This window comes from Scatophagus argus, chromosome 9 (assembly GCF_020382885.2).
Source record: "Scatophagus argus isolate fScaArg1 chromosome 9, fScaArg1.pri, whole genome shotgun sequence".
In the NCBI taxonomy this organism is placed as follows: domain Eukaryota; kingdom Metazoa; phylum Chordata; class Actinopteri; family Scatophagidae; genus Scatophagus; species Scatophagus argus.
Window position 1 is genome coordinate 2238696 of NC_058501.1, and position 26554 is coordinate 2265249.

At 40.4% G+C, this 26554-nt stretch overlaps 1 protein-coding gene and 1 long non-coding RNA gene across 2 annotated transcripts; one reads left to right on the forward strand and one right to left on the reverse strand.

Annotated features, from left to right (window-relative positions):
- Nucleotides 1–1307: 1307 nt before the first annotated feature.
- LOC124065323 lies at nucleotides 1308–3073 on the reverse strand. The gene is made up of 3 exons (XR_006844386.1): nucleotides 3027–3073; nucleotides 2319–2391; nucleotides 1308–2220 (listed from the first exon to the last, which is right to left on the reverse strand). It is a non-coding gene; the product is annotated as an uncharacterized LOC124065323 (long non-coding RNA).
- sim1a (SIM bHLH transcription factor 1a) lies at nucleotides 2498–23046 on the forward strand. Its single transcript, XM_046400597.1, has 12 exons — nucleotides 2498–3370; nucleotides 3581–4057; nucleotides 8676–8758; nucleotides 10621–10710; nucleotides 10796–10904; nucleotides 10998–11083; nucleotides 12189–12388; nucleotides 12584–12690; nucleotides 13045–13192; nucleotides 19314–19479; nucleotides 21062–21467; nucleotides 21859–23046. The coding sequence occupies exons 2-12, from the start codon at nucleotides 3883–3885 to the stop codon at nucleotides 22575–22577; spliced, it is 2289 nt and encodes a 762-aa protein (XP_046256553.1). The 5' UTR covers nucleotides 2498–3370; nucleotides 3581–3882; the 3' UTR covers nucleotides 22578–23046.
- The last annotated feature ends 3508 nt before the right edge of the window (nucleotides 23047–26554 follow it).

Here is a 26554-nt window from a genome sequence, read left to right on the forward strand (position 1 = left end):
GAATAGAGCTCAGAGTAACCTGAAAATTCCAGATCCAATCCCAAGATCCATCCGAGTCAGTTTAGCAGCAGATAGCAACAACAGGACACAGAGCTCATACTTCCTGTAATATATCTGGAAATTTTGGAGGTTTATTGACCTGAGGAGAAGTTGACAGTTAATGACCGCAAAGACGGGTTTAACCCAAATCAGATGTAGTGTTTTTCACCATATTCGCATATATATGGCAGAAGATAACTGAAGAAGAAAGATAACTGAAAAGATGGAATTCTTTTCTTTTTTTTTTCCCCAACACAAAGAGTCTCTCTTTTGAGTGGTTGGTCAAAACTTTATGTTGGTGGAGAACCTCAGTGTTCCTAAAATCCTGAGGTAATATAAGATAAACCTTTACTCTTTCTGCAGTGGGGAAAATCTCAAACAGATATGAAAATATTTCAAATTCCTTGTACTTTTCATCCTGCTTAAGGATAATTAAACAAACTGAATATCTGACCTTTGCCACTCGACTACAAACTACAACTGTCATTTTTAACAGCTAGAGTTTGCCCCTAAATTCCAACAATTCTCTCTCCAGTTTGCAAAGTTATCTCATGCTGGAATGCTACATAACTCCAGGTTTATTGTGTTGGCATTAATTTGGAAATATGCAACATATAATAATGAAACTGAAAGAATGAAGGTCTTTAAACTGTAATTTGTCATACAGGGAACCAAGACAGAGTTTTAAGATCCAGCAGTACACACCTTGTGTTAGCTGATCATGTTTATCTTCAAGGGCCTCTTCATCTGGAGCCGTCAAAGCGATGCAACTGCAAATGTTGCTGGAAACCCCATTAAAATACAATTTAAAAAATAAATGAAATTTATATATATATATAAATAGTATTCCCTCCTCAGCCAAATTTTAATAATGTTATATTTTATATTGGGCTTGCTTGATGCATATTCATAAACAAATGTGTGTATAATCTAGGGCTGCATTTAACAGTTGAATATTTTAGATTTAAATTAATCTGTTGGTTGTTTTAACAATTAATCAGTATCTGTCAGTAGAGTATCAGAAAACTGTCAAAAGTGTACTTTAATGTACCACGAAAAGCAGTAAATTCACACATTATAGGAGCAATCAGATATTTGGTGTTTTTCTTTGAAAACTGTTGTAAACAAATAATTGTTTTTGAATATTTGCAAATTAATTTTCTTTTGACTGTCTAACTGATGAATCAATGTAGCCCTATTGTAATCAAACTGGGGAGGGGGGGGGGGGGGGGGGGGGGTGTCTCACTAGGGGCCCTCAGCCCCGGCTGCCCTGACAAGTTACTGCAGCCCTGCTGAGGCCTAACAGCAGTTGTCCTCTTTGTGTACTTTTGTGTACTCTTTGATGCATATGCACCTACCAGGCTAATAATGAAATAATCACAATTGTACAACAATGTATAACAATAATTTTTGTCACATTTTTTTATGTCAGATTTTCCCATCTGTTGTTTGGTCTGCCGTCCATGGGGAAACCTTCCTGGGCTTATCAGGTATTTTAATTAAAACGACTTTACATGGCAGAAACACGTACAAAGATATGACCAGTTGGAGTTGGAACTTTGGTTAGAATACGTCTTGTGTAGCCTTCTATATAAAGAAAACAGCAGCGAAGTCTTGATCTTTGAGCAATAAAATCAACTTGTTTTGATCGCCGCATATCTGGGCTAAGTCGTCTTGACTGAATCTATTTTTGATCGTTATATTTTCCAAAGAGCCAGTCTAATTACCAGTAAATTTGGAGTTCGAAGCGAAGGTTAAACGAGCGTCAACCATTTCGTGCGCCTGCAGCATCCCGGATGATTTCCTCACCGCAGGCTGGATCCCATTACCGACGGCCGCACTGGAGACGGAGTCGTGACGGTGTGTGCCCGCTCTCCCACCACCACCACCATCATCATCATCATCCTCTTCATCCAGTCCGCTAAGGCTTGGAACAGAACCGAAGTCTCAATCTTAAACTTTCCAAAAGCAAGACAGAAAACTATTCAGCCGAACGCTTTCTGGAGGGAGAGGGTTATAAGAGGTGCATTCAGAATTATTTCTAATTATATTTAGATCTATAAAATATATAGTTTGGATTACAAAGTTGGACTTCGACAAACCACTCTTGGCTGTTTTCTTCAGGTAACGTGATGAAGGGGCGTGATGGGTAGAGAAGGTCGAACGTGAAGCTTCCATTACCTGTCGGACGGTAGTGACGGAACAGTAATAATAACTGTTCATAGGGCTGGTGTTTAGATGATGGCCTCGGCCTATACTGTATTAGTGCAAGATCTTACCTGGAAACAGAAAGCTAACCTGAAAAATAAATCGCGCGTAATGCTCGAGTATGACATTCTTATTTTCCAACCCCTGAGGGAGAAGCAAGCCGATAAGATGGTCAGCTTCTTAAAGTTGTTCATCTTAACCATTTTAGCTTTTCTTATTCAACAAGTGACACAACAACTTTGATTATAAATGTATATTCTAGCTGCGTCACTGAGGTCTTAAATACAAAGCCTAATAAATAAAACATCGAATTCATGCACAGGTCAGACAGGTCTCTGCCTCTACGGGAAAGTTCAGACATGATATACGCCAAACTCCTTTGAAAAATCTGCCATTTCTTAGCAGCAAACATCCTCACATTTATAGATCATGCCTTGATTTTTTTTTAAGGTAAATTATTAAAATATGCTAGTAAAATCATCAAGCTTGTACCAAATATTAATATACTGCTTCCAAAGGCAGCACGTTTAGGTCCATATTTTAGCCATGTGGGTTGTAGCAATAACAATTTTATTTAATTACAGAGAATCATGAAGTTAAGTAATGCTAGGTTTACCAATATGTAGCCTAAACGAAAAGAGAAGCATTCACACATTAGCTTAAGGCTTTTTTTTTTTTTACTAAACAGGCCGACGTGTTTTTGCTGTTAAAACTGTTAAACAACAAGCCTCTTTAAATTGACGTTTAAACTGACATATTTTTTAAGGAGTTTTGCATACCGTTTTATCCCAGAAAACAGCGAACGCGTTCGGGGGGAATGTTTCCATCCAGTTTGGGCCAGAGGTGAACATTTCCACCCCGTTCGTCCTGTAGCACGTCGTTCCAAGGTGTAGCCAATAGGGAGGTGAAGATGCTCTCCAATTGTCCAATAGGAGCAGAGCTGCCTGTAATGGGCGGGTCTTCGAGCCTGCAGCACCAGGAGACCCTGGAAGCGCTGCTATCCATAAAATCACACAGGATCGAAGATTTGTCGATGCTCAGGCTTTCTTTACAGATTCTGCCCGGACGTTTCGAAGTCCAACAGGCGTCAGTTTAGCAAAACTGTCGGGATAACTTCGCAGAGGTAAGCGAACTCGCAAATAGCTTTGTTTTTATTTAATGTATGGATTTGAAAATCACACCACTGCATTTCTGTAAAAACATTGAAACAAATGTCGTCATTAGTTTTATGTTAGCTATCGATTCGGTGTCCTATTTATAAACAGATGCGAGTGATGCTCAGCCAAACGACGGCACGCATGAAGGTCCATCTGATGAATGTTTCATCCCACAGGGCCTAATGTCTCCAGCGGTTCCACAGTTGTCCTTATCGTCAGGTATGATGAATCCAAGTGTGCGGCGAGAAGTCCAATGGGCTGACCAAAACGCCGCTATAATCCTCTGAAATCCGGGAACTATCAGCGGAACACCTGGGATCATGGGAATGTGTCCACGCGCCAGTGGATTTTAGGGCAAAGTAACAAAGCTAATTTCATGTTCGGAAACTTTGCGGCTCTCTTACAATGCTATGAGACACCTGGACAATAAGTGACTGAGTGGGGGGAAAAAAGTAGTCTGTGAAACAGAGAAGACAACATGAAGGAAAAATCTAAAAATGCTGCCCGGACTCGACGGGAAAAGGAAAACAGTGAGTTTTATGAACTGGCCAAACTGTTGCCGCTGCCCTCCGCCATCACCTCACAACTGGATAAAGCCTCCATCATCCGACTGACAACAAGCTACCTGAAAATGAGAATAGTCTTTCCGGAAGGTAAGAGAGTTAAACGTTTAAATAGTAACGAATGTGTGTGTGTGTGTGTGTGTTGGGGGGGCAATAAGCATATAATCATATAACCAACAGAATATCAATTGTCACAGGTACATTGTTATATTGTATATGACTGTTATCATCTTTCATTAGCCTAATTACGGTTGGCAATTTCATTTTTTTTTAAATCATTAAAATTAAATAATCTATTACATAACGCGTTTCTTAATTTTCTGTTCTCTTTTTTTTTTTTTTGTTTTTACTTTTTTACCAAATAACCGTAATTTCCTGGATGATAATTTGCTGACATCACTAATTCAAATATGTGACGTACGGATTTATAACAAAATAAATCGATGTAAAATTTTTACGTTAAACATTTCACGTCAGCATGTGATTTATTTATTTATTGCTTAAATTGTTTTGCAATTTTTAAAAAAAATGTCTTCTTTTTTTTAGTTGTTTGAGCGTTACTCAAGAAGGCGGCAAGAATGGAGGAAACAGATTTTATTTTAAATAATATTGTAATGATATTTTCAATAATGTAGGATTTATTACAGCTTCAATTACATCTGCTTATTTTGCGCCTGCTATTAAAATACCTTCCCGGAGTTTCAGTAAAAATTAAGTTAGAATCAAATAAGAAATAAAATCCTTATATGATCAGCCCAAATGACATTTAGGCGGAATTACACTTTGTTCTCCCTGAGTGAGTGAACGTATGGAGTCAGCAGCGGAAGTCTCTCCGTGTCCCTCGGTCCGTCCCTGCGCGTCCCGAGCCTGCGGTCCCTGGCGGCCCCCGCAGCAGCAGATTAGCTGTGACGAGGTTCCATCCCTGCGTGACTGCTGCAGAGCCGCGGATATTAGCATGATCCGCACGTCTGATCCCTCAACATATGGAGCTCCTTGTAACAGTAAAGCAGGCTGCGGTGTGTAGGGAAGGTGGACTGACAAAGAACCTGGAGGGAAGAAACACGAAAGAAACATGGACACAAGCGACCATCGGTTGCTTTTACACTTTCACTTGATCATAAATTTGAACATTTACCTCACTGGATTGGCATACTGAAAAAAAAAAAAGATCCATGACAAGAGACTGGTATGAAAAGTAAAAAGGATTAATAATGCATGTCCTAATATGCTTTGAACAGGGATAAAACCGTCACATTACATGAGAAAATGGCATTTGATTTATTATTTATATTCCACACAGTCTGTGTTAAAGTAAAGCTAAGAAACCAAGGTGGCAAAAAGCATGGTCACTTATGCACATTTTACGTCTATATGTACATACATAAATAGATAGATAGATATCACAATTTTTAAAAATTTAAAAAATTAAAATTCTAAGGATCTAAACATAAATGTTATTAGATGAGCATAATGAGAAACCGTGAGGCCTGGAGATATTTGTGTTCTGTTCCAATCCAGTCATCTGGAAATCAAACACACCATCCATCTTACAGATAAATACTGCATAAAGAAAAAGGCAGGAGCAAACTGCATTCCAAAAAAAACAAAAAAAAAGTATTTATAGTTTAAGTATTTAGTGTACGTTTAAGATGGGGTTATTGAGAAGGTACATTTAATCTTAAGAGTTTTTGCATCTTCATCCCGTCAGAGTCCATGATGTTGCGATAAGACAGTGTGTCCTGCTTAGTGTAGTAGTAGATGTACACACAGCACTTGGCTGTATTATTCATGCACCAGAAACAGTTTTAAATTCTACTTTCTCGCCTACATTTCGCTGCGCTGTCACGTGTGTGGCAACATAAGCCAGTAAAGCTCGTTGGATACATGCTTCGTGCAGGCTGCATGGTTTTACTCGTCTGCCTTTCACAGGCCGTTGTTGTGTTTTCCCCTTTTAATCACCTCTGCTGCTTTAAAGGCCAGTCCTCTTCAATCAGACTCCGAACGCCTTTTCCAGTCTGAGGACCACCACCATAAACTCCAGCGCAGGCCAACATGTGATGATTTAGTCAAGAAGAAGCCCATCTGAGAGGGCTTTAGTGGTTTTTGCATAAGTGGGGAGAAGAAAAGCTAAAAGTGTTCTCAATTTTTAGGGGATGTACCAAGGGATTGTTTCTTTCTTTCTTTTTGTTTTCAGTGACTTGGGGGGTCACTTTTATTTATGGCACTCAGAGTGGTCAGTAATATGACCTTTGACCTCAGCCATGTTGTCCATCCTGGGTGAGATTACATGACGCCCCACACCACAAATATCTTACTGAATTCTCTCCACCTAAGCTCCACAAGAGATTTAAACAGAGAGGAAAGCTAAACTCGCTTTTTATTATATTTACTTTGTATCTGCTAGATTAAATGTCCACTTATGTCTTGTTTACTGTGAACTGAAAATCAACCCTGTCTTCTTCCTATAGCTCATAAACCAACGACAGTAACTTAATGATCACAGTCAAAAGTAAAAGCAATGTTATGAGGATAAAGATAATAATGTACCCCCCCCCCCCAAAACAAAAAAAAAATAAATAAAAATTCATAATAATAATAAAAATCCATTCACTTGATTTATCCTCATGGTGTTCCTCAGAGTTCTTGTGTTGCTGATATTTAAAAGCCAATGTATGAAATGTCCATGGGTCTAAATGAGATATCTACACATCACGAGCTCTTTTCTTTTTTTTTTTTTTTCTCGCTATTATTCCACGTGGAGCTTCTTCTTCGCTCAGCTCTGATTGGCTGATTGGGTCTCACCACTTTGGTTAACCTAATTGTGGCTGTTAAAGGCATTAAGCTGCTTGTAAGTCCTCGGTGACATGTTCACAATCCCCCACAAAAAAGTTGATTATCATCACTGGCCTATTGTTAGTGTCGTTTTATGAAGTCGTGACGTGTTCATGAACGCTGGTTTGTTTCAGTGTGGCAGACTGTTGAATTGTGAAACGCCAAATCGTTTATGGTGTGATTGGTGAACTAAAAGTATTTATTTCTTTGCTTTTTTTAAATTCTTATTTATTTATTTATTTTGTTGGGGCTTCTGAGATTAAACACAGGGGTCACAAGATGAGTAAAAAGAAGAGGAGAGGAAAAAAAAATGTTTACACAAAATGATGCTTCATTTCTCGTGAAACACTTTTCTCCCGCTTTAGACCCGTGCGCGATGTCACGGACGTGTCCTCCTGTTCTCGTAAGGATGACCAAACAAAAAAGGGTCAATGTAGCGTGAAATAACAATAATGATATCGTATCAAAGTGGAGATAACGGAATAAGAAAAAGAAAAATTGGTGGACAGCATCGTACGTTCATATGACACTTTAAATCAATACGTTGTTGCGCTGAAAATAAAAATGGCAGCGGCAAAGTGCTCGCGTCACGCGGTTAAAGGGCCTGCACGTAACTGCTGTAACTGACAGGTGAGCTGTGTGTGAAGCTCGGTTCGCAGGTGATCCAGAATAATCCAGAATAATCAGCGTCTGCGGACATCATATCCACATATGCTGTACAGTTTAGCGATAGTAGAATTGTTATTATTATTATTATGATTGAGGGCCTACGGGACTTCTGCACTAACAGCATTAATAGACAGCCAAATGATAAAAGCACTATTGTAACTGAGGAACATTCCCGAACAGAGCCCTCTTTTCCTGTGCCGAGCTTTCCGCGTGTGTTATCAATCCACGCGTCAGATGACACAACCGGACGTGTTGTCAGCACGTCTTCACGGCGCCGTTCGCTTTTAACGCTCCGTCATTATTTATCTTTCATATGAAGTGGAAGCCAGCGATTTTTTTTTATTTTTGTCACTTGTTAGTATTTTTGGGGTGTAATTTGATTGTGTCTTTTTCTGCAAACGTGCAGTCCATATTAGCTCCATATGAAGCGTGGAGGCGGGCGGGCGGCGGGACGCTGTGATCCCTGCATGCCGCCTGTTTGCTCTGCAGAGCGGGATTTGCATGTCAATGCGCGGCGCTGCTGCACACACTTGTGTTTGCTCTGTCCTGATGCTCCACGCATCACAGCATCATCTCACATGGTACTTTTTCTTTTTCTTTTATTTTTTTCCCATTGTTGTGAAGGGTCGATGAAAATGTTTTCACGCTACAGCATTTGCATTGAATCGGTTTCGATAAAAGTCCTGCTGCTAATTGAGTGTAATTTTCGGTTCAGTAGATTTTTATTTTTATTTATTTTTTTTTTAGATTTTTAGGCTGCAGACTTAACACACTGTAGGCTGATTGTACATTTGTGATGGCCACAGCCTGTGCAGTGGACCGACGTTTCCCCCTGCAGACACTGTTGCACCACAAAGTGAACAGAGTCATGTCTGGACTGTAAAGGAATAATACTGTCTACTACACCTTATTGTTGCCATTATTTGTTCTGACACGTGTTGCAGCTAAAGCCTCTCCAAGTGTAGTGATAATGTGAATAAAATTGTGTTTGTAGACTAGGATAATGAATCAGTCGTGAACTTTATTATTGTTAGTATATAGGCCAAACTATAGAATTATAGATCCTCTCTGGTTTACAAGTGTTTCAAACCTGAATAGTGATTCATACTGTATTTCTTCCCCTTGCTTTTATTGTGTAATATGAAATTATACTCTTTCTAATTATATATTTTCATTTTTTTGTGTGTGTGTGTGATTTGTTTACCAGGCCTTGGGGAGTCCTGGGGTCATGTGAGCCGCAGCACTTCTCTTGACGGAGTCAGCCAGGAGTTAGGCTCCCATCTCTTACAGGTACTTACTGCTGCAATAGAGAGTATTCACGCTTTAAAGGCTACAAGCTGTGTGCTTTGGGGTTTGCAAGTGACTGAAACGTCACAAGGTCGTTTCAGAGCCTCTTAAAATATTTATCAGAATGGAGGAAGAATTAGCTCTTTACAAAACTCACCTAGTAAGACAAGACATTATTGTTGTTGTTGTTATTGTTATTATTCAGCCATAGGTAGACTGTGTGTGTGTGTGTGTGTGCGTGTGTGTGTGTGTCTTTGCAGGGGGGGGAGGGGGTTGTGGCGGGGGGTGCTAGTGGCTGCTGCCATCTGCCTCCTGCTGCCTTCATTCATGTGCTTTAAGAGTGAAATGAGCTGAACACATTCCTGGTCACGCACAGAGCCTCAGTCTGTCCTGCAGCCCCTCTCACATCAGCAGCAACACAATGGAGCAGGGCTACAGGCTGGCCAGAGGGAACCACAGGTTGGCTAGTAGTGGTCAGACATAGAATCAGAGGTACAGGATTGTCTGTTATAGAGTAGAAAATGAGGACCAGAGGGCTACAAGCTTTCAAACATGTCTACAAAATCAGCCTGCTCACACCAAATGTCACATGAATAACACTCCACCGTCTTAAGTCACTTCATGTGTTATCACAGTGCACTTTTTTGTTTTTGTTTTTCGTGTGTCATTTAATGCCATACGCCTTAAGCTGTTATTGTGTCATTTTGTGTCATAGACAAAAAAGTAGAAAAATGTCAGGCATTGCAGCATAAAGATCAAGAAAGTCCACTCATGGTTGGCTTGGTGGATGGTTCAAACAAAACACAGGACTTTCACCCAAGAGACCGATGATGACCTGGTTAAACTTGGGTACATAAGTTATCCTGCAGAATGTTCTTAACTTTAAACCCAAACCATGATCTTTTCCCGAACCGAATCAAGTAGTTTTGATACCTAAACTTCACCAAATTGTGACCACAGACCATGTGACAAAAGTTACCTAATTTCATCCTTTCCAGCAAAAAAATCATAAAATGTTAACAGTGTTAAATGATAAAAAACATTTTTAAAATGTGTGAAATGACCTTAAAAGTGGTGTACTATTTTTACTCCATGCCACCAGATAACATTGAAAAACGGGCAATGGGTCTAAAAAGATGTTTTATAATGACAATGCTGCTTTATGCTGGCCAAAGGAGCACAGCGCTACAAGCTAGCAGCGACAGCTAGCAGCGATGGAAACAAGCTACTTGTTAAATTAAGGTGCAATTTCTATCGATAGTAAGATTATTATTATTAGCAGTGTTTGTGATTGTTTTTGTCATAAGTTAATTCAACAAATACCAATAACAGTATATTCTTCTACTCAGTTGAAAGTTTATTGCATCAGCAACATCTAGCTAAACCTATTTTAAAACAGTCAAAAATAAATCTTAATGAAGGTTAGAATGTTCAGTTTTTTATTTGATAAAAATGAGACAGCTAAAATATAAGAAACAATTCTTAATATATTGAATGACACTTTTACAGCAGCCAAACTACACTCGAACAAAATGAACATCAAGTTGAATCAACACCCCTTGCCCAAATCAAATGGAGTTTACATGAACTGTCTGTAGGATAGTTTGAGCTATAGCTCAGTTATTCCGACCTTATCCAACTGTAACAAGTGTTACATGCCATTGTTATTTGTTTGTCCTTTCATTCCTTTCTTCAGATCTTTATTTTGTCTTGATCCTGTTACAGCAATCAATCTGTCTGCTGCAGCAGCAATCAATAATAATAAGAAGACACTAAGACAATAATATTGATTTTATTAAAGAGCAAATTATTGTATTTATTTTGCTGGCATCTAATATAATAACACACTTCTTCTCTTCTTTCAGACATTAGATGGCTTCATTTTTGTTGTTGCCCCTGATGGGAAAATCATGTACATATCAGAAACAGCATCTGTCCACTTGGGCCTGTCACAGGTTGGTTTGACAAGCGCACTGTGACCTCTTCTGTCATGTTGGCTGTGATGTGTCACAGTTCTGAGATGAATGTTTATTTCAACAGGTAGAGTTGACGGGAAACAGCATTTATGAATACATCCATCCAGCAGACCACGATGAAATGACAGCTGTCCTCACAGCACACCAGCCTTACCATTCACACTTTGTTCATGGTAATCATCAACCGAGGCATGTTGTACAGTTAATGACACGGACTAACCGTAAAGCCTGAATAATTGTTTTTGCATGTTTCTAATTCTCTGCAGAATATGAAATGGAACGCTCCTTCTTTCTGAGAATGAAATGTGTTCTCGCCAAAAGAAATGCTGGGCTTACCTGTGGAGGCTACAAGGTAATCAATAGTGCTGTGCTGCTAAATTGGCATGAGCACACCTGTGTTTCATGTTAATACTTTGTAAAAGTATTACAAAAAAAAAAAACTTTTAGTAAATTTAGTCATCTTCATATGTGACAAATTCTTATATGATGTGTTGTGTTAGGGCGGCACGGTGGTGCAGTGGTTAGCACTGTCGCCTCATAGCAAGAGGGTTCCCGGTTCGAATCCCGGTCTGGGCCCTTCTATGTGGAGTTTGCATGTTCTCCCTGTGCCTGCGTGGGTTTTGTCCGGGCTTCCTCCCACATTAGGTTAATTGGCTACTCTAATTGCCCCTAGGTGTGAGTGTGAGAGTGTGTGGTTGTTTGTCTTTGTGTGTTGGCCCTGTGATTGACTGGCGACCAGTCCAGGGTGTACCCCGCCTCTCGCCCGTAGTCAGCTGGGATAGGCTCCAGCTCCCCCGCGACCCTGACGGATAAGCGGTATAGAAAATGGATGGATGTGTTGTGTTAGAAAAGGGGCTTGTTGAGTGTCCACAGCTGACAAGGTTCATCCTCGAGGGAGCATGAATGAGACAGATAATTTAATAGCAACAAGGCTCAGCAAAATAATTAGTGTTTATCCTCTGGAGACTTTGCATTTATTTATGAACTTTTAGAGCCTGACAGAAGGCATTGGCAGTATAACAGCAGCAAAAAAACAAGAGGCAGGTTATGTTTAGTTCAGGCGTGAACTCAGGCGTGTCTTTCCCCATGTTATAGGCAAAGACGACTTAAATAATTTCCTGCTAGACTGAAACCAGGATTGAGAATTTGTTTTTGAAAAGGAAGAACAGGAAAAAAAAGAGCGGGCAAGGAAGAAAGCAACTGATACACAGTTTATTTGATCATTAATCCATTGTGGAATCATGTATTAATTATTAAAGCAGCAGATCAAACTCTTAGTACATAAACAGTACAAGAGACTGCATTGGTAATACTTTGTTTTTTCCAAACACGATTAATAAAGACAAGACTTCTCCAGATGTGACTGCTGCACTCCTGATCTAACTGAGTAGGACTGAAGGAACGCACACGCACTGATATTTAATGTTTGTGTATTGGTCTGCGAACTCTCGGCCCAGGTGATCCACTGCAGCGGCTACCTGAAGATCCGTCAGTACAGCCTGGACATGTCTCCATTCGACGGCTGCTATCAGAACGTAGGGCTGGTGGCTGTCGGTCATTCGTTACCGCCCAGCGCTGTCACCGAGATCAAACTGCACAGCAACATGTTCATGTTCAGGGCCAGCCTGGACATGAAGCTCATCTTCCTTGACTCACGGTAGGTTCTGCCGGACACAGTGTTCTTTACTTGCGTGCACACAGTATGGATACGGGTTTGTATATATAAGCAGTGCAAGTGTGTGGAAGTGAGTTTCCCTGCTTATTTGCTTGGTACATGTTTTGAGTAGTTGCATCGATGTAAATGTCAGAAGGCTTTACCTTGGGAATGTGTGTGTGTGTGTGTGTTGTCCAGGGTTGCAGAGCTCACCGGCTACGAGCCTCAGGATCTAATAGAGAAGACTCTCTATCATCATGTCCACAGCTGCGATTCCTTTCACCTGCGCTGTGCTCATCACTTGTGTGAGTTAGGTTTGTTTTACCTTTCTACAAATTCTCTCTCTCTACACACACACACACACAAACTCACAGTTTCAGCACAGACACATCACAGCAGGTTAGGTGTTATGTTTTTTGATACTGCTGTATTATATTATGTTTTGTTGTTATGTTGTTGTTGTGTGTTGTGTTATATTGTGAATATAACACAGGATAAGAATATTCAGTGCAGTTTTCAGATTTTAGTAATTTATCACCTTTTCTGTCATTTACTGCTATATTTTGATGAGTTCATGGCATTTACATGCTGCAGTTTGTGTTTTTTCCCCCCAGCATAAACACTTGGTATAATTTCTTTCCAATCTCTTGGTCTTGCAGTGCTGGTGAAAGGTCAGGTCACAACTAAGTACTACCGTTTCTTGGCCAAGCCTGGTGGCTGGGTCTGGGTCCAGAGTTATGCAACTATTGTGCACAACAGCCGATCATCCCGTCCTCACTGCATCGTCAGTGTCAACTATGTGCTCACGTGAGTGTCTGTGTGTATTCTTAAATACTGCCAGACTTACCTTTATGGTATCAATATGCAGATAAATGTGGCAGCCCAACAGAGATCCAGAAGGTTCTTACCTGAGACAAACAGTATTATGGGTAACACTATATAGACAAAAGGGGACATCTGACCCTCACAACAGGGACTTTAATGACATCGCTTTCTAAATACATAGACAGCTTTGCAGCTGTAACAGCTTTCACTCTTCTAGGAAGCCTTTTCACAAGATTGTTAAGTATTTTGTGGGTAATTTTTAATTTTGCCCATTCAAGCAGTAGAGCATTTGTGAGGTCATTCTCTGTTCCAGTTCATCCTAAAGATGTTCAATGAGGTTGAGGTCAGGGCTCTGTGTGGGCCAGTCAAGTTCTTCCACACCAAACTCATCCAACCATGTCTTTATGGGCTTTGCTTTGTGCACTGGGGCACAGTCATGCTGGAATAGAAAAGGGCCTTCAACAAACTGTCACAAAGTTGGAAGCATAGCATTGTTTAAGATGTCTTGGTATGCTGAAGCATTAAGATTTCCCTTCACTGGAAGTAAGGGGCCGAGCCCCATAAAGAGCTGTGTCTGGATACTTATGTCTATATAGTATACGTCTTGATGCTAAGTGGTCATCACTGTGGTATAAGTGCATTTCATTTTCCAGAGATCACATGTAGGTTTCTTCGCCTGTCAGCCATGGTAACTGTTGCTGCTGCTTGTACCAGCTTCCAGTGTGTGTGGCACAAGTGGCTGTATCATTTGTTCCAAGTTGTTGCATGAGACACTGGGGCTGCAATTAATTATTATTTTCATTATCAATAAGTATGCCATTCGTTTTCACAATTAATCAATCAATAGTTCAATCTGTAAAATGTCCAAAAACATTTGTGAAACATTGGTCATGAAAAATGCCAGACACAGTCTCGCAGAGTCCGGTGATGTCTAAATCACAAAGCAATGACAAAAAAGTCAGAAGTAAATCAGTGATGCATTATGGAGCTGGGCAATATATTAACTTTCATAATTTCTTTTGCACAATGTATAAACTTTTTTATTAAAACTGAGCTGACAGCTTGGTGGCTAATACTGGTCAGCAGTCATCTGCAGGCTGTGGATATTGTTAGGAAACACCAGTAGCAGGAGATGAATTGGTGTGCAAAATGCACTCCTTCTATTTCTCTGCTGAAATTGATAATTAATGTGGTTGTCTATTCTCTGCTGCTAGTTGAAGCATTGACAGCCCATAGGTGTGTGGCATAAATTTAAAAAAATGTGAAAAGAGCAGTAAAAATGTTGCACATTTTTGCTCAATTAAAAAAAGTTTATTATCATTTTTTTTAACATATCAGTCAGACCTATGTTCATGTTACCATAGTCCTGGTAATTAGAATTTTTTAAAAACTGCAATATATTTGAAGTTTTAGTAACATATGATTAAAACTATACTGACCAATTGTTTTTAGGACAGCATTTTACAGCAAAGCAAAAACACCTGTTTGGAACATTCCACAGGTAGCAGGTTCATTGCTGCCAGGTGACAGTATCATGTCCGTGTGTGAACGAGACATCCTCGAAAAGCGTAGTCACTCACACGCAGGATTGTCAGACATGTGACTGTATAAATGATACTACTGCAGCAGCAGACATGAGTATCTGCTTCATCAGACTGGCTAACGTGTGAAACTTTGTAGACTGGGTGTGAGCCTGGAATTTAAACTAAAGATGACTGATTAACCCTTGTGGTTCAGACAATTGATGGATGAACCATGCTACTATTGTATATTAACTATTGATAAAGAATAGCGGACAGAACTTAGGAGAACTTTAATTGATATGGACGCCCCTCGATAGATTAGTGCTGGTATATATGTATTGGATACCTGCCAGCTGTCAGTCAGATGGATTTAGTGTGAAATGTCTGTTTGGTGTCTGGCAGCTCCAGGGCAACAAGGGGTGGCTCAGATCCCTGTTGTGTTGTCATTCTCTGCTTTGATAAGATAATGAGTGTTGGTACTAGAGATTTACACAAACAGTTGCTGTGAAGCAATTAACTGGAGGTTAATTGGAAATATGACACGTATTTGTCAAAGCCCGATTTGCAGAATCTGGGAATGAAGAAAGTTTGTCAAGTCATATTCTGTTTTTTAAAGTCTTTATTGTTTTATGCTTGAGTTAGAACAAAGGAAATGCAATTTTGATTTCTTTTAGGAAAACCAGAACTTTCCAGCTCTTTCTACTTTTGCTGGCAGTAGACATTCCTGTTCTATCACGGTATCCACTCTCTTGAATGGCTGTTACGTCAGAATGTCAGAGCCCTTTGTTATTAAGTTTGTTAAGTATGCTCATGTGTTGGCTGTCACCTGTGTTGGCCTCTCTGTGGTGGTGTCAGTCACCTGGTACAGTTTACCTAAGACTGGCAGCTCTGCCTGCAGAGTATGTAAACAGAGGCAGGCGCTGAAGCATATCTGACTGCAGTGGGATTGCATGCGCTGGATAAACAGTCCAACAGCACCGGGTCACCACAAAGTCCTCATTACTAACTGCTGCTTCACATTCTTCCAATAAAATCAAACTGTAATCATGGCAGGATGTCTACCTGCATGAGCCACACTTTTATTAAGTGAGGGATAGCATTTATGTGCCTATTATCCTATTATTTTATGAGCCCTGATGTGCATATTTCACAGATGTACAAGTGAGCCTGTGAATGAATAAGGCCTATAAAAGCCTCCATTAAGAAGCAGCGCGACGGGCTGCATTCAGAGGCAGGGAACAGCTTGACACACATTTCCTCTCCCTCCTACATCAAATCCACAACAGCTTTGTGTTTATGGCCTTTTAATTGATAGGCTGTAAACTTGATGAGCGTTTATGGGCTCCAGCTTTACTGTGAGGGGAATGCAGCCTTATTTCTTGCCTTGATCTGCTTTTGTAAATCTTTTTTGAGATATTGTATGGATTGAGCAGTGAGCAGTGTTCCACAGTGATGGTGGAAATGAGGCTGTGTGCTTCTTGCGTGTGTTGTTATTAGGAGCTGAGTTGCTTTGCCCAGCAGCTTTAGTGTATATAGCCATAGATAACACAGCTGATAAGGCCGCTTCACCTGGTTGTGAACTCCCACTGTGTGTTCAGCTCTGATAGCCCCTGCAGTTATCTGCTGCTTCTACCACAGCCTGACAGTGATTTAGCAATCCTTTGAATAAAGGCATGTCTGCAGCAAAAGCACGTAACCACATACTTTACTCACAGCAGTCAGATTAATCAGTTCTGTTGCTTCTACTCCGGTTTTAGAGCAAACTCGTCAAACTGCTATCTTATACACACACTGTAAACCTCTCTGTTGAAATGAACACAATCAATGAAAATACTCATCGTGGATACAACTACATTTTGTCACATTTACTTCAGTAATGTATGTATACATGTGCAAAGCAAAGGCATGGCAGGGCTCTACTTGTTACATTTTATAGTACTGGTTCCCAGCCTGGGAACTGGGATGCCTCAAGGAGTCGTAGAATAAATCTGGAGAGTCATTGACAGAAAAAGATATCTTTGTATTTTTTCGGATCTTTTTTTTTTTTTTTTTTTTTTTTTACTGGCATACTTGATAACTGCGCCTCCTCTGGCCTCTAAAAATATCTTCAAATGTAAGAATCTGAACCTCTTACAACTCTTTAATGTGCAGCTTGTGACGAGGCGTCACAGGTAGATGCTGTCAAAAGGTCGGGAAGTACTGCGTCTGAGTGCAGTCATTTCTTTTCATTAAATCAATAGCCACAGTCCACTTAAACACGTTTTGGGCTCTGTCTTCCTTCGTACATGCGTTCACCAGGTTTCTGAATTAAATGCATGTATTGACCCGACAAAAACACTGACAGGGCAAGTGAATAACATTGATCATCTCGTTACAATGCAATGTTCTGCTCAGAAACCTTGGGTTCTGGTGTTTATACGGATGTTGCTTTGACACGTACCACCTACTTAAACACTGTTGCAGACCAAGCACATCGCCCATTGCAACAGCAGCCTCCCTCCAGCATGACAGTGAGCCCCACCACCCCTCAAAAGATATTCAGGAATGGCCTGAGGAACACAACATGAAGCCCAAGGTGTTGTCACGTCCTCCAAGCTTCCCAAATCTCAAACGCAATCGAACTGATCGACGTGGCACCTCCAGAGATCCTATGTCCATGCATGTTCAGAACTGTTTTCGCAACTCCTGCCTAACACAATATTAAGCAGGTGGTTTTAACGTTGTGGCTGATCTATGTATGCATATTCTATGTTGTAAAAGGGATCGACAGCAGGCTGGAACTGAAAGAGATAGTTGATTGACAGAAAATTTATGAGCAAATATTCACAATAATCAGTAATTTGCTATTTATAACAGACATGCCTAACATTTCCAGACTCCAGCTTCTGCGCTGTAAGGATTTGCTGCTTTTTATGACTCGTATCATAGTAAACTGAAAAGGTTTGGTTAATGGGCTGGTTATTGGCTGAGACAAGCAATTGGAAGACACGACCTGGGCTCTAGGAAATTGACATTTGTCACTATTTTCTAAGGTTTAATAGACCAAATGATTTATTGGTGAATTGAAAAACACCTGCAGATCAATCAACAATGAAAATAATCTTTAGTTGCAGTCGTCTGATAGATCAATCACAGATGAACAAAAAACAGGTTTTAGTTCCAACAGTGTGTGGACCTCTAATGGAGGGACGAACAGCAATCTTGTAGAATATATTCCCTCATTTATTGCTCTGGTGCTCTAACACACTCGCTCCCAGCGTTTGGTTGGGTTAAGACCTGTTGACTGTGAAGGCCATAACATCGGATTCACATCGTTTTTAAACTCATCTCCACCATTCAGTGACACCTATGACCTGAATGGAAGACTCTGTATGTGTTATATTCCTCTTAAAATCCAAAAATCTAAAATAGTAACAAAATTCTCTCGCGGTTAACCAGAACTAAAGATAATTTCTGGGCTCATAGCATCCTAATTAGAGTAGCAGTACATAATGAATGTAATATTTTACGACCCCCTCCAAACGCAACTGATGAGGATGATGATCTTCTGAAATGTGTCTGCGTGTATGTATGTATCTGTGTTTGTGTGGAGAGAGATTAAGACAGAGGGGAGATGCGTGGATGATGGATCACTATTTGTCTAAAGTAAACCCTGTCCAGGTTTCCTGTTGTCTCGATCTTGATTCATCATCCATGGTGAAATATGCAGAACACTTTAGTGAGAAATCAATTCCCTTGTCCCCATAGTGAGACGTCCCAGCTTCTCCTATAGGCCCGATTTAGCCAGACATAGCCTTTAATCTCCCAGTGTATTTGATTGGACAGCTTTCCCTCTGTAGAGTGTTTGTTAAAGGCCTTGCTGCAATCCTTCTGGTAAGACAAGCATCCCAACAGCCATTCCAGCCCTCTTAGCACACCCACCCCCCCACCCCTCCCAGCAGTCACACTCACACACACACACACACACACAGAAACACAAACACACATTTCTCTGCATGCCAGCCCTCTCAGCTACAATGATGAGGCTCTAATTGCCTAACAGATGTTAATGGGCTTTTGCACCTAGAGAAAAACCAAACACGCAGGTACACATGGGCTGTTTGTGTTCTTTAATAAACAGCCTTTCCTGGGGACTGGGATCATTCCTTGTGTAATTATGTACCATATTAAATCTAAGACAATCAAATGCAATATTACTGTGAATGCACCACACGGTTTGTGTTTGCGACTAGGACTGCCACTAATGATTATTTTCATTACTGATCAACCTCTGATTAGTTTCTAATTATTTACATATCTAATAGGTGGTTTAGTCTGTGAAACATCAAAAAACAAATGGCCAGACGCAGTGTCCCAGAGCCCATGCTGTCATCTTTAAATTAGCAGCGACCAACAATCCAGAACCCAAAGACTCTTCATTCACTATGGAAAACGACAAAGTAAAACAGCAAATCCTTACATTTAAGAAACTGGAACCAGCTAATGTTTGACATTTTTGCTTGAAAATGACTGTAAAGATTAATCAGTTATCACAAAATCGATTAATGAACTAATTGTGGCAGCTGTGTTTGTGTATTTAGGGAGACAGAATATAAAGGCCTCCAGCTTTCTCTGGACCAGGCCACATCCAAGGCCTCTTTCCCCTACAGCAGCAGCACCGCCAGCAACCTCACAGAGAACTGCAGAGCTCCCAAGAGCAGAGTATCCCGGCCCAAGACCAAAGCTAGACTCTCGCCATACACACAGGTGAGGATTTAATGGGTTCTTCAAATCGCATACATCATGCGAGTCTGATGTGAACACACAGCATGGTGGTTTTAAACTCAGCTTAGCACTTTCCAGTAGGCAGACAGTTCTTGCAACTTGGCTGTTGTTTTTTAGAGTTTTGTTTGAGATCACAGAAACAAGTAGACAAAGTGAGTTTTCCTTTGCAGGGAGGTTTGTGGTCACCATTTGGGGGGGACATATGAAAGGAGCTCAAAGTAGAACTGTTGTCTCATTTGCATTAATAGGAGTCAGTTGAGCTGGTTTGGGCATGTGATTAACATGTCCCCTGGAGGGTTTATTTATTCCAGATGGCCTTGAAACTCCTCTCTACCCATTGCCACTGCAACATTGAAAAGCCACTTAAAATTGATACATGGACTTTATTTGGACGTAAAACAAAAAGTGAGTGTGCTGAAGATGGCAGGATAATAAGATTGGCTAAGGATTTATTTCCAACCAGTCGGGTTGTGTGGCTGTTCATGTTTCTTATCCCATTTGATGTCTTTATAAAGATGTTGCTGTATCTCAGTATCTTAGCAGTTTCTTTGTTGAGAGCCAGTAGAATGGCAAAGGGCACTCTATCAGCCTGCAGGGGTACCGCACGACCGCAATGTGACCACAACGTGTCTACAACGTTCATAGTGCTGTTCCTGGACCTTTGTTGCACATTGTACCCTCATTTATCTCACTCCTTGTTTCCTTCCTCTCACTCCACACTGTGACTATCAACTAAAGGGGGAAAAAAGCAATACACCAGAAATATCCTTTCAGAGAACTGGGTGCTTCAGTCCATAATAGAGCTGTGTGCATTCCAACTAAAGTTGTTCGCTGGCTGATTACACAGGAAAATTTCTTCAGGCTTTCACATTTTTGAGGCCCACAGCACTTGCTGATTATAGTGCTTCACTGGCTGAGGCGACCGATTCCTGCACACATGGACGGAATAAAAATAATTCTTCTTTGTAACCAGTATTTTTTGTAACTTCTGATTTTTACTTGACCCGGTGTTTGTGACTCTGTAAATTTCTTTGTTCTTGTGCAGCGGCTTTATGGTTATATTTGGGAAAAAGTATTTCTGGGTCCAAGTGTGCCAAGTGACTAAGGCTGTCACTACAGATTATTTTCATTATTGATTAATCTGACAATTAATCTATTAATCAATCAGTCTATAAAGTGTCAAAATTCTCATCACAATTTCCCAGAACCCAAAGTGACTTCTTCTCATTTCTTCTTTTGTCCAACCAGCAGCCCAAAATCAAAAGACTCTTCATTTATTATATGCAATTTGTGGACACTGTCAGATTTTCCACTTGCCAAATTTTTCACTTCCACTGATTGGAGACATGGGTAGCATATTTAACCTTTTATAGCCAATAAGTATACAGAGCGTATCAGGACGCTTGCATCCAATTGAGTCTTTTTATGTATTTTTTTTCTTCTAATTTTGAAAGTCAGCTGTTCATAGTCATGGGTCTCAACTGTGGCTTCCAGAGGCTGTGACACTTCATCTGAAGGCTTTCTATAATCTCTCTTCTTGTCTCCCTACCCATATTTCTTCCAGTATTCTAGTTTCCAGACGGAACGGTCAGAGTCTGACCACGACAGTCCATGGGGTAGCAGCCCCCTCACCGACTCAGCCTCCCCTCAGCTGCTGGAGCACAGTGAAGGCCATGATGCCTCCTGTGTGTACAGGCAATTCACAGAATCTCGCACACTCTGCCATAGCCTCTCTGAAGAGCAACATCACACCACCAGCGATGGTTATGCGCACTCCCACGGTCAAGGTCAAAGTTGTGAGCGGGGTCGATGTGAGGCGGGGAGATATTTTCTAGGAGCACCTATGTCTGGCAGGGATACATGGTGGGGCACTGCAAGGTCCATCCTACCACTGAGCAAGAGCTCCCTGGAGAACCACGAGGGATATGAAAGTAGCATGCCACACATCACAGCCATCCACACCTACCATGGTGAGGACTTAGACCTGGGTTATGTCCCCTGTAGAGACAAAACTAAATGGGCAGCTGAAGCCTTGACAGGTTTAGACTGAACAATAAACAGTAATCTGCGTTGATATTCTTCAGATTGCCGGATAAATAGATTAAAGATGCTTACTGTGAGACTGGAACTGTTGAATAATAGTGATGTCTTAACCCATGACAGTCAATGTTGTGAACACTTCCTCTGTTAATGCATGCATGTGGTCCTGCTGTGCCATCTAAATAGCAAATTCAATTCCTTTTGTTCATACCAGAAAATCTTAGAGAATTAAGAGAAATCTGTGGAGCAGCCATGGTTGCTCAGAATTATATTATTTCTTGCAAATGTTTCCTCAGCTCTGACTGTTTTCATTGTGTCCAGGCCGGAGCCACTGGGATGAGGACAGCGTGGTCAGCTCTCCAGATGGAGGCTCAGCCAGTGATTCAGGAGATCGGTATCAAGCTGACCACTACCGCTGCAGCCCGCAAGAGCCCAGCAAGATTGAGACACTGATCCGAGCCACACAGCAGATGATCAAGGAAGAAGAAAATCGACTTCAGCTGCGCAAGGGTCCTCCGGATGTCCCATTGGGGCCAGCCAATGGACTGCCAAAGGGCCATGGTCCATGTTTCACTTCAGAGTATACTCAAGGGGCCCTGCCACTACAGACTGTGGTGTGTCGAGGTTTGGGTCAGGTGGTCAGCCCTTCGCATAGTCCTGCACCCTTGTCCAGGCTCAGCAGTCCAGGATCTGAGCGCCTCCACAAGCCCAAAGACCACCTGCAGACAGACCTGTCCCCCCTCTCTTTACCATTACACCACCCGTTTGGTCGGCCAGGCGCATGCTCCACTTCCCCCACCCCAGCCCCAGCTCTTTACCCCTCTCACACCTATCCGCGGCCCTACTTGGACAAGCATACAGCCTACTCTCTGACAGGCTACACTCTGGAGCACCTCTATGACCCAGAGAGCCTTCGGGGATACTGCACCTCTGCCAGCACGGGCCCCACGCACTACGATATGACCCCTCACCTCCGTGTACCCCCAGAGCAAACCCCCGGACACAAAAGCACCTCTGTCATTATCACCAATGGCAGCTAACACTCATCACTCATCTCACACAATGGGACAGTAGTCACACGGCCCGAGCTGGTTAGCCCTGTTAGAACATTAAGCCATTGCCATTCTGGATCCTGTTAGCTTGTTTTTCCATCATACCAAATCTGATTTGCTGCTTCATCATAGAACTACACTGTAGCCTTATTTCCACCCATATGTTAGTCTTAAGTCCTCAAAATAACCTCTCAATGCATGTTCCTCTGAATGGGTGCTACATGAATATCTCAGGAGGGTACAACACGATCACATAATTATAGCAGTGCCTGTAATTCAGGTAAACAGTGGTTGTTTGTTCTTTTATTTGGGGAGGGGGCAGCTTTTCATCCAAGACTGATTTTTTTACTTTGATGAACTCATTTGTTTCCTTTGAAGAAGAAGAAGAATCAGCTTTATTGACAGTATATATATTTTTACATACACACACTGAATTCGTCTTCTGCATTTAACCCATCCTTAGACAGCTGGACCTGATTTGAATAGACTGAAGGAAAATTAGACCTGTTCCAAAGCGTGGTGGACCCAAACACACCCAAAGAGAGAAAACAGGGTAGAGAGAACACCAGCACTGACAGTAGCATGATGCTTCAACAGTAAATAAGCAACCATGGTAAAATAAAGAAAAAAAAAAAGACTTGAGTTAGACTAAATATGATTTGGACCCCAAACAGACTCAGATCCTGATCAGGTCTCAGATACTAGAATCTGAGGGGACCTGTGAAGACCTTTAATATGTAGTCTTTCTGCTGCCATTTTAAATCTATATGGTTTTGTCTTTATGGTGCAGCAGAGACTTTGTATTATGTTGAGATAACAAAGCTCATTTTCTATCATGAGGAATAATGTTCATCTTATAAAGTTCATCTGAGATCAGAGCAGGGGGTTCGTTGTATTTATTAACTGAAAATATCTGAAATAATATCTCTTACCACAGCTTATTTCTTATTTCCACATGTAAGCTCTACCTAATTCTTCACCTTATTTTAGTGTTTACTCACAAACTACTTTAATCTTTAATCTCCCCCACACACACAGACACCTCCACCTCTGGTCTCTGAGCGCTCTTTGACTCTCTCCACCAGCACAATGTTATAAAGTTGACAAAAGCAGGCCTTGACAGGAAGAGATCGCACCAGAGTCAGTGCATTTATAAGTGGGACAAAATACCAGAGAACACCTCTCTGTTTTCTCTGGGATCATCAGTGGACAGGCAAGTAGTGCACTAGTTAATTATTCAGTGATGGCGTCGGTCTCTGTCAGAGATGAAAAAAATGAATAAAAAAATGCTAAAGTGGGTCACTAAATATACTCACTGTGACTGTTAACATACTTGTGCACCTTTCCAACTAAAGTCTGTGGGTGGGAAACACAGGACGTATTCAACAGAGCAGGAGGAAATAAATGAATCTACGGGAAACTAGAAGTCAGCTAGTCTTTACAAACACCACATAACAATACCATACCCTTACAGTCATTAGCCGTAATATAAATACCCTCATATTAAAGTTAAGTTTTGTTCTCCAGAACTGACACCCCTATCATCAGTTATCTGTATTTTCCAAAACTGTTAAAAAAAAAAATCTAACACAGCTATGGTTAAGGTGTGATTAAGTAGTCAGAAGTTGTATAGTTAGTTTTAGGGAAACATTTGACTGCTTCATTAACCTATGTTGTCGTGGTTACAACACATAATAACCACATGATTGTGATTAGGTAATGACGGCTGTAAAAAACTACGGTGACTGTCAGTTTGAAACCAGAAACTAACAGCGATGTGCTGATATTTTGCTGGTTCCATCCATCTATCACAGCACCTCACTTCCTCCTTTGCTTCTGTGATAATTACTACCTCCACCTGAGGGTTGCGTCACTCCTGCACATGCTATTGTTGAAACAACTGATATTGTTGTTCTTGGACAGACAGTCTCTAAGTGTACATTATAAACATGTGGATGGAAACATATTTAATGATGTGACATCTGTAATGAGACAGCTGCGCATTTGACCAGCATTTCTCTGTGACTGCTGTCATAGCTGTCAGAAAAACAGAAATCATCTTTTTCTGCCAATATCTCATTTTAGGTCGAATGTTAATGAGTTTAATTTTTTTTTTTAAACAGGAAATAAAGACAAATCACTTGAGCGAAAAAAAAAAAAACAACCAGTAAAATCTTGACAAAATGGATTGGTATGATGGAAAAAAGTGGAAAACAGTGCTGGGTTCTGCTTTAATATTAGTCCCCTTGTGTGTAACCTTTTGCACTATACGAGATTGAGTTTTTGTGAAGTGGTCTCCTTGTTTTTTTTAATGCTTTTGGATGAGGAGAAATGACAGGGTTTGGTGTGGTGCACTTTGCAGTGATGCAGACCAATTAAACTTCACAGACTAATATGCAAAAGCCATTCTCCTTATGTTTCTTTTTTTCCTAAGTTTTAGTATCGTACAGGAAAGTAAAGACAGAAAAGAAGAGAGCAGACAGTACTGACTCTTGTGTCTGTAATAGATGTGGTTGCACAGTGACAACCATCAACACAGAATGGATTACTGGCCATATTTTAATTGTTAAAGCGGGACATATGCTGCTCCAGTACTTGTTGGGTGAAAAATAACTGATTGGCAAGACAATAAAATGATGCACATTCTATAGCATTCATTTTACTAGAAACTGAAGTAAAGAACAGCAGATATGGGAAATATTGTGTGTTTTCCGTTCTAATATCTATGGTAATCATTTCTGAGTGAGTGTAGAGCGACTGACAGACATGATCATATGCAATCTGACCCGTTGGAATGCCAGGTAAGGCAGCTTAATTAACTGCATTCATTATGATGGATCCTTGAAGAAACTGTTAATTATTGCTAAGTGGGCATGTTTGTACAGCAGGATTTACGGTTTCTCTTAGATTTTCTTGTTTTTGTCTTCTTCAGTACTTAGACGAACCTATATTTATACAAGTTTGGATTTTTTTTTTTTTTTTTAATTTTTGTCAAAGCCTGAAATGTGCTCCATCTGTTGAAGTTATTTATGGTGTCTTGTAAATATTATCTGGAAAAATAATGCCACCACATTTAAGCACACGGGCAAAAACTGTATTTATTGAGTAAATGTTTCTTTATGATTTTGAAATATAGCTGCAATCAAATCAGTATAACTGCTTGTATACTGAGTGTGTTTTTGACTGAGGCAAATTCTAAAAGAAGACAAAATAAAATCATTTTGCAGAAAAGTTATGTTTTGTTTTATTTTTTTTTTTGTCTGTTTTTAATCCCAAACATCCCAATTAACACATAAGAGAAAAAAAATCCAGCAGTTCCTTGACAAAACAAAAAAAAACAATTAAAAAAAATTAAACATATCATAATATGAATTCACCACAAGGAAAACACATTTCCAACAAGAAATATACCAAAAGGACATATTAAAACACAGTTCCATTGTGGTAAATTCACATATAGGCCTGACATTTAAAAGAATCCATGTTGCTTCATAGGTGATTATTATGATACTGTATGGGCTATTATAGCATACTGTGAATCCAGTGTTGAAAAAAACCCCATCCATTTCACATTTAATGTAAGATAAAAGACATTTATTATCATGTTTATTACATGTTAAACATCTTGACACATGGCAACATTTGCTTTTAGAATTATTCACAGGTGAAATACATCAAACATTTGTCTTTCATTGTGTGGGACATTTCACGTGGTCAACTGACAATCTAGGTACATGTGAGTCTCAAGTTCAAATAGTTCGAGATATTGTGTGAAAAAAAATCATTTTCTGTGTACTGTCATTTGTGAACCACCATTTCACATATGGTTTATCACATTTGACATAGCAATATAAATACACACACTATATGTACCCAGACAAGGGACCATTACACCAATGGGGACTTTGGTGACATCACATTGTAAGTGCATGGAAATTGGCCTGGAGTTGGTCCCCCTTTTGTGG

Excerpts from the sequence above, each read along its gene's own strand:
- sim1a (XM_046400597.1), top strand. The coding sequence starts at position 3,883 with ATGAAGGAAAAATCTAAAAATGCTGCCCGGACTCGACGGGAAAAGGAA. Across the intron at positions 11,084-12,188 it reads TTACCTGTGGAGGCTACAAG|GTGATCCACTGCAGCGGCTA; the intron begins GTAATCAATAGT and ends CTCTCGGCCCAG. Across the intron at positions 19,480-21,061 it reads GACTCTCGCCATACACACAG|TATTCTAGTTTCCAGACGGA; the intron begins GTGAGGATTTAA and ends TATTTCTTCCAG.